Source organism: Tachyglossus aculeatus, chromosome 1 (assembly GCF_015852505.1).
Source record: "Tachyglossus aculeatus isolate mTacAcu1 chromosome 1, mTacAcu1.pri, whole genome shotgun sequence".
NCBI lineage: Eukaryota > Metazoa > Chordata > Mammalia > Monotremata > Tachyglossidae > Tachyglossus > Tachyglossus aculeatus.
The window spans coordinates 3,052,411-3,067,449 of record NC_052066.1 but is presented as its reverse complement, the minus strand read 5'-3'; the positions used below and the strand labels follow the sequence as shown (position 1 = coordinate 3,067,449).

General features: G+C 51.7%; 1 protein-coding gene and 1 non-coding gene across 2 annotated transcripts in view; both read left to right on the top strand.

Annotated features, from left to right (window-relative positions):
* The first annotated feature begins 201 nt into the window (after positions 1-201).
* Positions 202-15,039, top strand: part of ESYT3 (extended synaptotagmin 3) — a 149,119-nt gene continuing 134,281 nt past the window's right edge. Inside the window, exon 1 of the mRNA XM_038752330.1 lies at positions 202-426. Within this exon, the coding sequence (XP_038608258.1) occupies positions 202-426 (225 nt within the window). The remainder of the gene's footprint in view (positions 427-15,039) is intronic.
* On the top strand, positions 9,169-9,272 carry LOC119933690. Its single transcript, XR_005452593.1, has one exon. It is a non-coding gene; the product is annotated as a U6 spliceosomal RNA (small nuclear RNA).

Below are 15,039 nucleotides of genomic sequence, written 5' to 3'. Positions count from 1 at the left end.
CAATCGGATTTATTGACAAAATAGAGACTTACTTACTGTTAACAAAAGAAAATAAATAGAAGAAATGTGTCCAAGGAAAATAAATAATTTCCAGCGGGGGCGGGGCGAGGTTGGGCCGCCCCCGGGGAGGAGGAGCCAGGCCGGGGGAGCCGGGAGGACGCCCCCGGGGGAGCCAGACGTCCCGGGTTCTGGGTTCGAGAGATGCTGGCCCCCGGGGGGGCGCGGGAGGTGGCGTGGAGGGCCCTGGCGGTGGTGGGGCCGGCGCTGGCTGCGGGGGTCCTGGGCCCCGGCCCCGCCTGGCTGGTCCTGCTGGCCGCCCTGGGCCTCTGGTGGTTCAGGAACAGCCAAGGGAAGAGCCGCCGCCTCCACGAAGCCCTCCGTAGCCCACCGCCCCATCAGCGAGACCCTCAGCACCTCAGAGCCTCGGTCAGCCGGCAACCGGGGCGGGAGGGGTGCATGGGGAGACCCCCCCGGACTGGGACAGGAGAGGGGGCTTCGAGGGGGGCCTGGGGGGTGGGTGGGAGGGGCGCATGGGGAGACCCCTGGGTCATGGAGAGGGGAGGGGGCTTCGAGGGGGGCCTGGGGATCCCCTGTACCTGGGGGGTGGGTGGGAGGGGCGCATGGAGAGACCCCTGGGCCATGGGAGGGGGCTTCGAGGGGGGGCCTGGGGATCCCCTGTGCCTGGGGGTGGGTGGGAGGGGCGCATGGGGAGACCCCTGGGCCATGGAGAGGGGAGGGGGCCTCGAGGGGATCCTGGGGATCCCCTGTGCCTGGGGGTGGGTGGGAGGGGCGCATGGAGAGACCCCTGGGCCATGGGAGGGGGCTTCGAGGGGGGCCTGGGGATCCCCTGTACCTGGGGGGGGAGGGGAGGGGCGCATGGGGAGACCCCTGGGCCATGGAGAGGGGAGGGGGCCTCGAGGGGATCCTGGGGATCCCCTGTGCCTGGGGGTGGGTGGGAGGGGCGCATGGGGAGACCCCTGAGTCATGGAGAGGGGAGGGGGCTGCCGGAGGCTTCAGGGGGGCTTGGGGAGCCTCTGTGCCTAGGGGGGCGGGAGGGACGCACTGAGAGACCCCTGGGCCATGGAGAGGGGAGGGGGCCTCGAGGGGCTGCAGGGGGGGCTGGGGAACCCCAGAGTCTCAGGGGGTGGGAGGGGCGCACGGGGAGACCCCTGGGCCGTGGAGAGGGGAAGGGGCTTCGAGGGGGGCCTGGGGATCCCCTGTGCCTCGGAGGGTGGGAGGGGAGCTATGGGGAGACCCCTGGGCCATGGAGAGGGGAGGGGGCTTCGTGGGAGGCCTGGGGAATCCCGTGCCTCGGGGGATGGGAGGGGCGCACGGGGTGACCCCTGGACCATGGAGAGGGGAGGGGGCTGCCGGAGGCTGCAGGGGGGCCTGGGGAACCCCTGTGCCTAGGGGGGCGGGAGGGGCGCATGGGGTGACCCCTGGACCATGGAGAGGGGAGGGGGCCTCGAGGGATTCCTGGGGATCCCCTGTGCCTGGGGTGGGGGGGTGGGAGGGGCGCATGGGGAGACCCCTGGACCATGGAGAGGGGAGGGGGCCTCGAGGGGCTGCAGGGGGTCTTGAGGAACCCCAGAGTCTCAGGGGGTGGGAGGGGCACACGGGGAGACCCCTGGACCATGGAGAGGGGAGGGGGATTCAAGGGGGGCCTGGGGATCCCCTGTTCCTGGGGGTGGGTGGGAGGGGCGCATGGGGAGACCCCTGGGCCATGGACAGGGGAGGGGGCTTCGAGGGGGTCCTGGGGGACCCTTGTGTCTCGGCGGGTGGGAGAGGCGCATGGGGAGACCCCTGGGCCATGGAGAGGGGAGGGGGCTGCAGGAGGCTGCAGGGGGGCCTGGGAAACCCCCTGTGCCTCGGGGGATAGGAGGAGCGCATGGAGAGACCCTTGGGCCATGGAGAGGGGAGGAGGCTTCGAGGGGGGCCTGGGGAACCCCTGTGCCTCAGCGGGCGGGAGGGGCGCACTGAGAGACCCCCTGGACCATGGAGAAGGGAGGCGGCCTCCGGGGACTACAGGGGGGCCTGGGGACCCCCCTGTGTGTCGGGGGGTGGGGGGGGCGCATGGGGAGACCCCTGGGCCATAGAGAGGGGAGGGGGCCTCGAGGGGGGCCTGGGGGAACCCCTGTGCCTCGGGGGATGGGAAAAGTGCACGGGAGACCCCTGGGCCATGGAGGGGGAGGGGGCCTCGAGGGGCTACAGGGGGGCCTGGGGAACCACCTGTGCCCCTGGATGGGGGGGGGGGGCGGGAGGGGCGCATGGGGAGACCCCTGGGCCATGGAGAGGGAAGGAGGTCATAGGAGGCCGCAGGGAGGCCTGAGGAAGCCGGGGGTCTCAAGGGGTGGGAGGGGCGCATGGGGAGACCCCTGGGCCATGGAGAAGGGAGGGGGCTTTGGGGGGCTGCAGGGGACCTGGGGAAACCCGGAGATCTCGTGGGGCTGGAGGGGTGCATGAGATAAACTCCTGTGCCATGGGGAAGGAAGAGGGACTCGGGGGGCTGTGGGGGGCGGGTGGGGGATGAGCTGGCGGCTCGCCGGGGTCAGAGGTCAGGCAGGGAAGGGGCCGGTCAGCGCCGCACAAGGGAGGACACGTGCTGGCCGGTCCGCTCCGGGCCACGGGCCACGGGTCACGGGCCAGGGGACACAGGTGCGGGCCCAGGGCGCGGTTGATGGGTGACGGGCGGCGGATGCGGGCCGGGCCCAGGAGGCCACTGGATTTCCCAACCAAATTCCTGGGGCTCAGTGTCAGGAGGCAAGGAGGCGGGGTTCCCGTAGGCCTCGCACACAAGCCTTTGCCATGAGCTGGCCCATGTCCTCCTCCTCTTCCTCCTCTTCTTCCTCCTCCTTTTCCTTCCCCTCCCTCCTACTCTCATTCCTCATCCTCTTCTTCCTCCATCCCTCTTCGTCCTCCTTCTCCTCCTCCTACTCTAATTCCTCATCCTCCTCTTCCTCCTCCTCTTCTTCCCAAACTCGTTCCTCCTCTTCGGCCTTCTCTTTCACCTCCTCAACCTCCTCTTTTTCCTCCTCTACCTCTTCTTTCTCTTCCTCGGCCTTTTTCTCTTCCTCTGCCTCTTTCTCTTCCTCAGCCTCCTCCTTCTCCACCTTAGCCTTCTCTTTTTTCTTCTCCTGGACCTTCGCTTTCTCCTCCCTGACCTCTTTCTCTTCCTTACCCTCTTCTTTTTCCTCCTCGACCTCTTCTTTCTCTTCCTCGGCCTCTTTCTCTTCCTTGGCCTCTTTCTCTTCCTCGGCCTCTTTCTCTTCCTTGGCCTCTCTCTCTTCCTCAGCCTCCTCTTTCACCACCTTAGCCTTCTCTTTTTTCTTCTCCTTGACCTTCTCTTTCTCCTCCCTGAACTCTTTCTCTTCCTCACCCTCTTCTTTCTCCTCCTCGACCTCATCTTTCTCTTTCTCAGCCTGCTCTTTCTCCATCTCGGCCTCCTCTTTCTCTTCCTCCTTCTCCTCTTTCTCCTCTTCAGCCTCCTCTTTCCCCTCCTCAGCCTTTTCTTTCTTTTCCTAGAGCACCTCTTTCTCTTCCACAGTCTCTGCTTTCTCCTCAACCTCCTCTTTCTTCTCAACCTCCTCTTTCTTCTCAACCTCCTCTTTCTCCTCAACCTCCTCCTTCTTCTTGGCCTCCTCTTTCTCCCATTCAGCCTCTTCCTCCTCCTTCTCTCCTCTTCAACCTCCTCTTTCTCCTCAACCTTCTCTTTCTTCTCAACCTCCTCTTTCTCTTCCTCGGCCTCTTTCTCTTCCTCAGCCTCCTCCTTCTCCACCTTAGCCTTCTCTTTTTTCTTCTCCTTGACCTTCTCTTTCTCCTCCCTGACCTCTTTCTCTTCCTCATCCTCTTCTTTCTCCCCCTCGTCCTCGTCTTTCTCTTTCTCAGCCTCCTCTTTCTCCATCTCGGCCTCTTCTTTCTCTTCCTCCTCCTCCTCTTTCTCCTCTTCAGCGTCCTCTTTCTCCACCTCGGCCTCTTCTTTCTCCTCCTCCTCCTCCTCCTCTTCAGCCTCCTCTTTCCCCTCCTTAGCCTTTTCTTTCTTCTCCTAGTCCTCCTCTTTCTCTTCCGCAGCCTCCTCTTTCTCCTCAACCTCCTCTTTCTCCTCAACCTCCTCTTTCTTCTCAACTTCTCCTTTCTTCCTCAACCTCCTCTTTCTCCTTGACCTCCTCCTTCTTCTTGGCCTCCTCTTTCTCCTATTCAGCCTCTTCCTCCTCCTTCCCTCCTCCTCAACCTCCTCTTTCTCCTCGACCTTCTCTTTCTTCTCAACCTCCTCTTTCTCTTCCTTGGCCTCTTTCTCTTCCTCAGCCTCCACTTTCTCCACCTTAGCCTTCTCTTTTTTATTCTCCTCGACCTTCTCTTTCTCCTCCCTGGACTCTTTCTCTTCCTCACCCTCTTCTTTCTCCCCCTCATCATCGTCTTTCTCTTTCTCAGCCTCCTCTTTCTCTTCCTCCTCCTCTTTCTCCTCTTCAGCTTCCTCTTTCTTCTCCACAGCCTCCTCCTCCTCTCTTCCCCCTTGGCCTCCACTTTCTCTTTTTTTCCTCAGCCTCCTCTTTCTCCTCGACAACCTCCTTCTTCTTGGCCTCCTCTTTCTCCTATTCAGCCTCTTCCTCCTCCTTCCCTCCTGGACCTCCTCTTTCTCCTCAACCTCCTCTTTCTTCTCAACCTCTTCTTTTTCTCAACCTCCTCTTTCTTCTCCTCAGCCTCCTCCTCCTCCTCCTCCTCCTCCTCCTCTCTTCCCCCTTGGCCTACTCTTTCTCTTTCTTCCTCAGCCTCCTCTTTCTCCTCAACCTCCTCCCTCTTCTTGGCCTCCTCTTTCTCCTATTCAGCCTCTTCCTTCACCATCCCTCCTCCTCGGCCTCCTCTTTCTCTTCCTCAGCCTCCTCATCCCCCACTCTCCTGGCTTCTCTCCGCATCTCTGACCAGGGGCACAGAGGCGGGGTGACCAGTGGTCAGTAGGCTACTCGCTGAGGCTGTGAGGCTGTGGGAGGTCCCAGGAGGACCAGCAGGAAGATTGGAGGTGTTTATTGAGCGTCCACACAGTGCGGGCCCTGTACTGAGCACCAGAGCATGTTGGCCCTGGCGTTGGGTCCCGACGGCTAGACTGGATGGGGCTGCGGGAAGAGGTGAATTGGGCAGACATGATCCAGCCCTCAGGAGCCCCCGGTGTAGACGGGATGGGCACAATCCTGCCCTTGGGGAGCCCCCAGACTAGACAGGACATTGTACATATTTACTATTCTATTTATTTTGTTAATGATGTGCATTTAGCTTTAATTCTATTTGTTCTGACGACTTGACACCCGTCCACATGTTTTGTTTTGTTGTCTGTCTCCCCCCTCTAGACCATGAGCCTGTTGTTGGATAGGGACCGTTTCTATATGTTGCCAACTTGTACTTCCCAAGCGCTCAGTACAGTGCTCTGCACACAGTAAGCGCTCAATAACTACAATTGAATGAATTTAGCTTTAATTCTATTTGTTCTGATGACTTGACACCCGTCCGCATGTTTTGTTTTGTTGTCCGTCTCCCCCTTCTAGACTGTGAGCCTGTTGTTGGGTAGGGACCATCTCTATATGTTGCCGACTTGTACTTCCCAAACGCTTAGTACAGTGCTCTGCGCACAGTAAGTGCTCAATAAATGCGATTGAATGAATGAATATAAGTTGTGCTTTGGGGAGCCCATGGTGTAGACAGGATGGACTCGGCCCTGCCCTCAGAGAGACCCCGGTGTATTCATTCATTCAATTGTATTTATTGAGTCCTTACTGTGTGCAGAGCAGTGTACTGAGTGCTTAGGAGAGCACAATGCAACACTAAACAGAGAAGAGAAGCAGCGTGGCTCAGTGGAAAGAGCACGGGCTTTGGAGTCAGAGGTCATGGGTTCGAATGCCGACTCCACCACATGTCTGCTGTGTGATCCTGGGCAAGTCACTTAACTTCTCTGGGCCTCAGTTACCTCATCTGTAAAATGGGGATTAAGACTGTGAGCCCCACATGGGACAACCTGATCACCCTGCATCCTCCCCAGCGCTTAGAACAGTGCTTTGCACATAGTAAGCGCTTAACAAATGCCAATTATTATTATTATTATTATTATTATTATTAAACACATTCCCTGCCCACAACGAGGTTACAGTCTAGAGGGGGTGACAGATGTGAATAGGAATAACTACATAAGGGATGTGGACATAACTGTGAGCCCGCTGTTGGGTAGGGACCGTCTCTATATGTTGCCAACTTGTACTTCCCAAGCGCTTAGTACGGTGCTCTGCACACAGTAAGCGCTCAATAAATATGATTGAATGAATGAATGAATGAAGAGGTGTGGGGCTGGGAGGTGGGATGAGGAAAGGGAGTGAGTCAGGGCGAGGTAGAAGGGAGTGGGAGAAGAGGAAAAGGGAGGTTTATCATCATCATCATCATCATCAATCATATTTATTGAGTGCTTATTGTGTGCAGAGCACCGTACTAAGCGCTTGGGAAGTACAAGTTGGCAACATATAGAGACAGTCCCTACCCAACAGCGGGCTCACAGTTATGTCCACATCTCTTATGTAGTTATTCCTATTCACATCTGTCACCCCCTCTAGACTGTAACCTCGTTGTGGGCAGGGAATGTGTTTAATAATAATAATAATAATAATTGGCATTTGTTAAGCGCTTACTATGTGCAGAGCACTGTACTAAGCGCTGGGGAAGTACAAATTGGCAACATATAGAGATAGTCCCTACCCAACAGTGGGCTCACAGTCTAAAAGGGGGAGACAGAGAACAAAACCAAACATACTAACAAAATAAAATAAATAGAATAGATATGTACAAGTAAAATAAATAAATAAATAAATAGAATAATAAATATGTACAAACATATATACAATATATACATATATATACATATATACAATATACAATATATACATATATACAAAGGTTTATCAATCGTATTTATTGAGCGCTTATTGTGTGCAGAGCACTGTACTAAGCGCTTGGGAAGTCCAAGTTGGCAACATATAGAGACGGTCCCTACCCAACAGTGGGCTCACAGTCTAGGTTTAGTCTGGGAAGGCCTCTTGGAGGAGGTGGGCCTTCAGTAAGGCTTTGAAGGGGGGGAGAGTCACTGTCGGTGACACAGACCAGGCGGAATCATCACGGCCACGAGGAGCTTCAGGGTAGAGCGTGGATCTCCTGTCATCTCTGTTGGGTCGGGACCGTCTCTATATGTTGCCAACTTATACTTCCCAAGCGCTTAGTACAGTGCTCTGCACCCAGTAAGCGCTCAATAAATACGACTGATTGATTGATTGATCTCTGACGTCTCCTTCATCTGTGGCGTCTCCCGCGGTTTACTGTGACTAAACCAGGACTGTTTATTTTTCCACCCTGACGGTGTATGTATCTGTGAAATGTTTGTGCATGATAATGTACATATACACGTGTGTATATACATATACATGTACACGTGGGCCAGCGTGGCTCAGTGGAAAGAGCCCGGGCTTTGGAGTCAGTGGTCATGAGTTCAAATCCCGGCTCCGCCAGTTGTCAGCTGCGTGACTTTGGGCAAGTCACTTCACTTCTCTGGGCCTCGGTGACCTCATCTGTAAAATGGGGATTGACTGTGAGCCCCCCGTGGGACAACATCATCACCTCGGAACCTCCCTAGCGCTTAGAACAGTGCTTTGCACATAGTAAGTGCTTAATAAATGCAATTATTATTATTATTATAATGTGGGGAAGCAGTGTGGTGGTTGATAGTTACACTGTACTCCTCCAAAGGCTGAGGACTGTGTAAGAGTTGGATAAAAATGATGGACAGGGCTGGAGAACAACCATGAGGTCCACACCCTCCACTCCTCTGCCGCTAATTCATTCGATCGTATTTATTGAGCGCTTACTGTGTGCAGAGCACTGTACTAAGCGCTTGGGAAGTACAAGTTGGCAGCTAATCTCCTTCCTCTCCCCCTCCAGTATGTTTGGTTTTGTTGTCCGTCTCCCCCTTCTAGGCCGTGAGCCCGCTGTCGGGTAGGGACCGTCTCTAGATGTTGCCAACTTGGACTTCCCAAGCGCTTAGTACAGTGCTCTGCACACAGTAAGCGCTCAATAGATACGATTGAATGAATAAATGAATTTGAGGAGGGAGGGCGGTCCAGGCCAGAGGCAGGACATGGGCTAGGAGTCGACGGAGAGACCGAGGCAAAGTGAGAAGGTGAGCTAAATTGGAGTGAGATAAGCTCGTTGTAGGTGGGAAATAATAATAATAATAATAATAATAATGACATTTGCTAAGCGCTTACTATGTGCGAAACACTGCTCTAAGCGCTGGGGGGAATACAAGGTGATCAGGTTGTCCCACGTGGGGCTCCCAGTCTTCATCCCCATTTTACAGATGAGGGAACTGAGGCTCAGTTAAGTGACTTGCCCAAGGTCACCCAGCAGACATGTGGTGGGATTAGAACCCGTGACCTCTGATTCCCAAGCCCGGGCTCTTGCCGCTAAGCCACGCTGCTTCTCATGATGTTTCTATTTGTTGTTGCATTGTCCTCTCCCGAGCGCTTAGTACAGTGCTTTGCACACAGTAAGCGCTCAATAAATGGGATTGAATGAACGAAGTCTGCGGGCTGGGTTGTAGAAGGAGAATAGCCAGGTGAGGTGTAGGCAGGATGGACACTGTCGATCAATCAATCAATCAATCAATCGTATTTATTGAGCGCTTACTGTGTGCAGAGCACTGTACTAAGCGCTTGGGAAGTCCAAGTCGGCAACACATAGAGACGGTCCCTACCCAACAGCGGGCTCACAGTCTAGAAGGGGGAGACAGAGAACAAAACCAAACATACTAACAAAATAAAATTAATAGACAAAATAAAATAACCTTGGGGAGCTCCTAATATAGACAGGACTTGAACATATTTATTTATTTATTCATAAATATTTATTTATTTATTTATTTATTTGTACATATCTATTCTATTTATTTTATTTTGTTAGTATGTTTGGTTTTGTTCTCTGTCTCCCCCTTTTAGACTGTGAGCCCACTGTTGGGGAGGGACTGTCTCTAGATGTTGCCAATTTGGACTTCCCAAGCGCTTAGTACAGTGCTCTGCACACAGTAAGCGCTCAATAAATACGATTGATGATGATGATGATGATGATGATATTTACTATTCTATTGATTTGCTCGCTTCGGCAGCACATATACTAAAATTGGAACGATACAGAGAAGAGTAGCATGGCCCCTGCGCAAGGAAATTAAATTTAGAGAAGCAGCGTGGCTTAGTGGAAAGAGCCCGGGCTTTGGAGTCGGAGGTCATGGGTTCAAATCCCGGCTCCGCCACTTGTCAGCTGGGTGACTTTGGGCAAGTCACTTTACTTCTCTGGGCCTCAGTTCCCTCATCTGGAAAATGAGGATTAAAACTGTGAGCCCGCTGTGGGACAACCTGATCACCTTGTAACCTCCCCAGCGCTTAGAACAGTGCTTTGCACATAGTAAGTGCTTAATAAATATTATTATTATTTTGTTAATGATGTGTATTTAGCTTTAATTCTGTTTGTTCTGACGACTTGACACCCGTCTACATGTTTGGTTTTGTTGTCTGTCTCCCCCTTCTAGACTGTGAGCCTGTTGTTGGGTAGGGGCTGTGTCCCAAGCGCTTAGTACAGTGCTCTGCACACAGTAAGCGCTCAATAAATACGATTGAGTGAATGTATATAAAGCCGTGATCTCGGGGAGCCCACGGTGTAGACGGGGCCTCTCCCAGGCCGCCCTCGGGAGCTTCCGACGGAGACAAGATGAATCCAGCTCTGCCTTTAAGGGCCTCCAGTGAAGATTAGATTTATTCAATTGTACTTACTGAGTGCCTACTCTGTGCAAAGCACTGTACTAAGCACTTGGGAGAGATCTATACAAACAGACACATTCCCTGCCCACAGTGAGCTTAGGGTCTGTAGTTGGCCCTGCCCTCGCGGACCCCCGGGGTTGAATGTGAACGCTGAAAGATGGTGAGGAGGCATTCATTGTCGTATTTATTGAGCGCTTACTGCGTGCAGAGCACTGTACTAAGCGCTTGGGAAGTCCAAGTTGGCAACATATATCACCTGTGTCTTCATGAGTCCAATTCCAACGGACTGGGGAGGTACGAGTGGGAAGCCACACTTCCTCCAAGAAGCCTTCCCCGATCAAACCCTCTTTTCCCCGGCTCCTTCTCCCTCCTGCATTCATTCATTCAATCGTATTTATTGAGCGCTTATTTTGTGCAGAACACTGTACTAAGCGCTTTGGAAGTACAAGTTGGCAACATCCTGCAGCATCAGCGTGGCTCAGTGGAAAGAGCCCGGGCTTTGGAGTCAGAGGTCATGGGTTCAAATCCCGACTCCGCCAATTGCCAGCTGTGTGACTTTGGGCAAGTCACTACACTTCTCTGGACCTCAGTTCCCTCATCTGTGAAATGGGGATGAAGACTTTGATCCCCCCGTGGGACAACCTGATCACCTTGTAAGCTCCCCAGCACTTAGAACAGTGCTTTGCACATAGTAGGCGCTAAATAAATGCCATTATTATTATTATTATCTGTGCACTTCTATCTACATCCTTTTGGGCATCGGTTATTCATTCAATTGTATTTATTGAGCGCTTACTGTGTGCAGAGCACTGTACTAAGCGCTAAGCAACATATAGAGACAGGTATCTGCCCCACACTCAACCCTACAACCCGTACGCACATATCTTTAAATTACAGATGATAAATGACTTATTTAGAGTAATATCCATCTCCCCTCTAGAATGAAAACTCACTGTGGGCAGGGAACGTGTCGATCAACTCAGTTCATTCATTCATTCATTCATTCAATTGTATTTATTGAGCGCTTACTGTGTGCAGAGCACTGTATTAAGCGCTTGGGAAGCACAAGTGGGCCACATATAGAGACGGTCCCTACCCCACAACGGGCTCACAGTCTAGACGGGGGGGACAGACAACAAAGCAAAACATGGAGACAGGCGTCAAAACCGTCAGAATAAATCAAATTATAGCTATATGCACATCATTAATAAAATGGAGTAGTAAATATGGACGAGTAAAATAAATAAAGTAATAAATCTGTACAAATATATACAAGTGCTGTGGGGAGGGGAAGGAGGAGAAGCAGCGTGGCTCAGTGGAAAGAGCCCGGGCTTGGGAGCCAGAGGTCATGGGTTCTAATCCCGTCTCTTCCACTTGTCAGCTGTGTGACCTCGGGCAAGTCACTTCACTTCTCTGGGCCTCAGTGACCTCATCTGTAAAATGGGGATGAAGGCTGTGAGCCCCCCGTGGGACAACCTGATCACCTTTTAACCTCCTCAGCGCTTAGAACACTGCTTTGCACACAGTAAATGCTTAATAAATGCTATCATTATTATTATTATTAACTTCTCTGGGCCTCAGTTCCCTCATCTGTAAAATGGGGATGAAGACTGTGAGCCCCTTGTGGGACAACCTGATCACCTGTATCCCCCCCAGCGCTTAGAACAGTGCTGTGTGCACAGTAAGCGCTTAATAAATGTTATCATTATTATTATTATTAACTTCTCTGTACCTCAGTTCCCTCATCTGTAAAATGGGGATGAAGACTGTGAGCTCCTCGTGGGAGAACCTGATCACCTTGTATCCCCCCCAGCGCTTAGAACAGTGCTGTGTGCACAGTAAGCGCTTAAGAAATGTTATCATTATTATTATTATTAACTTCTCTGGGCCTCAGTTCCCTCATCTGTAAAATGGGGATGAAGACTGTGAGCCCCTCGTGGGACAACCTGATCACCTTGTATCCCCCCAGCGCTTAGAACAGTGCTTTGCACACAGTAAGCACTTAATAAATGCTATTATTATTATTATTATTATTATTATTAACTTCTATGGGCCACAGTTCCCTCATCTGTAAAATGGGGATCACCTGTATCCCCCCCCAGCGCTTAGAACAGTGCTTTGCACATAGTAAGCGCTTAACAAATGCCATCATTATTATTATTTTTATTATTAGGTAGGGCGGGCGGTGGGGGAGTTTCAGATGACCCCAAGATGTGGGCTTCTGGGGCGGAAAGTATGATGGTGATGTCCACTGAGATGGAAAAGCCAGAAAGAACGGGGTTTTGGAGGGAATCAATCAATCAATCGTATTTATTGAGCGCTTACTGGGTGCAGAGCACTGTACTAAGCGCTTGGGAAGTACAAGTTGACAACATATAGAGACGGTCCCTACCCAACAGTGGGCTCACAGTCTAGAAGGGGGAGAGGGAAGACAAGGAGTTCTGCTATCATCATCATCATCATCATCAATCGTATTTATTGAGCGCTTACTGTGTGCAGAGCACTGTACTAAGCGCTTGGGAAGTACAAATTGGCAACATATAGAGACAGTCCCTACCCAACAGTGGGCTCACAGTCTAAAAGGGGGAGACAGAGAACAAAACCAAACATACTAACAAAATAAAATAAATAGAATAGATATGTACAAGTAAAATATATGTAGCATACAGTAAAATATGCTATAGGCATGTTGAATTTGAGGTGGCTCAGTGGAAAGAGCCCGGGCTTTGGAGTCAGAGGTCGTGGGTTCAAATCCCAGCTCCACCACTTGTCAGCTGTGTCAAGCGCTTAGTACAGTGCTCTGCACATAGTATGCGCTCAATAAATACGATTGATTGATTGATTGATTGTGTGACTTTGGGCCAGTCACTTAACTTCCCTGGGCCCCAGTTACCTCAACTGTAAAATGGGGATTAAGACTGTGAGCCCCCCGTGGGACAACCTGATCACCTTGTAACCTCCCCGGCGCTTAGAACAGTGCTTTGCACATAGTAAGCGCTTAATAAATGCCATTATTATTATTATTATTATTTGTTCGTTCATTCATTTGATCGTATTTATTAAGCGCTTACCGTGTGCAGAGCACTGTACTATGAGTTCAATTCAGCATTAAATAATGACTTTCCCCGGTCCACAGTGAGCTCAAAGTCTAGAGCTGGGGAGACAGACATCATCATCATCATCATCAATCGTATTTATTGAGCGCTTACTGTGTGCAGAGCACTGGACTAAGCGCTTGGGAAGTACAAATTGGCAACATATAGAGACAGTCCCTACCCAACAGTGGGCTCACAGTCTGAAAGGGGGAGACAAAACCAAACATACTAACAAAATAAAATAGATAGAATAGATATGTACAAGTAAAATACATAAATAAATAAATAGAGTAATAAATATGTACAAACATATATACACATACAGACATCAATATAAATAAATAAAATGACAGATGTGGACATCAGTGGTGAGGGGATGGGCGGTGGGGAAAAAAAAGGGAGCAAATCAGGGCGACGCGGAAGGGAGTGGGAAATGAGGAAAAGCGGGGCTTAATCTGGGAAGGCCTCACGGAGGAGATGGGCCTTCAATAATAATAATAATGATGGCATTTGTTAAACGCTTACTATGTGCAAAGCGCTGTTCTAAGCGCTGAGGGTGATCAGGCTGTCCCACGCGGGGCTCACAGTCTTCATCCCCATTTTTCAGATGAGGGAACTGAGGCCCAGAGAAGTGAAGTGACTTGCTCAAAGTCACACAGCTGACAGAGCTGGGATTTGAACCCATGACCTCTGACTCCAAAGCCCGGGCTCTTTCCACTGAGCCACGCTGCTTCTCTGAAGGCTTTGAAGAGGGGGAGAGTCATTGTCTGGGGGATTAGAGGAGGGAGGGTGGTCCAGTACAGAGGCGGGATGTGGGGCAGGTGAGCTGGAGGCCCATCATCATCGTCATCAATCGTATTTATTGAGCGCTTACTGTGTGCAGAGCACTGGCCTAAGCGCTTGGGAAGTCCAAGTTGGCAACATATAGACACGTATAGGCCCAGGGAAGAGGTGAGTGGTGGCCGAGGAGCAGAGGGTGAGGGCTGGGAGGGAGAAGGACAGAAGGGAGGTGGCAATGTGATGGACGGCTTTGAAGCCAACGGTGAGGAGTTTTTGTTCGATGCGGAGGTGGGCGGGAGACCACTCTAGACTGTCAGCCCACTGTTGGGTAGGGACCGTCTCTATATGTTGCCAACTTGGACTTCCCAAGCGCTTAGTACAGTGGTCTGCACACAGTAAGCGCTCAATAAATACGATTGAATGAATGAATTTTTGAGAAGGGGGGTGACGTGTCCTGAAGACATCCGAGTGGAGACATCCTGGAGGCAGGAGGAGGTGCAGAGTTGGGTGAGGGGCTTGCGGGGGGGAGGGAGAAGCCTAAGAGCCTGGGCTTTGGAGTCAGAGGTCATGGGTTCAAATCCCGGGTCCACCAATAGTCAGCTGGGTGACTTTGGGCATGTCACTTCACTTCTCTGGGCCTCAGTTCCCTCATCTGGAAAATGGGGATGAAGACTGTGAGCCCCCTGTGGGACAAGCCGATCACCTTGCAACCTCCCCAGCGCTTAGAACAGCGCTCTGCACATAGTAAGCGCTTAATAAATGCCATTATTACTATTATTATTATTATTTGGGAGCCGCCGGTTTGGGAGTCACCACAGAGAAGTGTCTACTTTCATAGAGAAGCAGTGTGGCTCAGTGGCAAGAGCCCAGCCTTGGGAGTCAGAAGTCGTTCATTCATTCATTCAATCATATTTATTGAGCGCTTACTGTGTGCAGAGCACTGTACTAAGCGCTTGGGAAGTACAAGTTGGCAACATATAGAGACGGTCATTCATTCAATTATATTTATTGAGTGCTTACTGTGTGCAGAGCACTGTACTGTGCGCTTGGGAAGTACAAGTTGGCAACACATAGAGACGGTCCCTACCCAACAGCAGGCTAACAGTCTAGAAGGGGGAGACAGACAACAAAACAAAACATATTAACAAAATAAAATAGAGTAAACATGTACAAATAAAATAAATTCATTCATTCAGTCAGTCATATTTATTGAGCGCTTACTGTGTGCAGAGCACTGTACTAAGCGCTTGGGAAGTACAAGTTGGCAACACATAGAGGCGGTCCCTACCCAACAGCGGGCTCACAGTCTAGAAAGGGGGAGACAGACAACG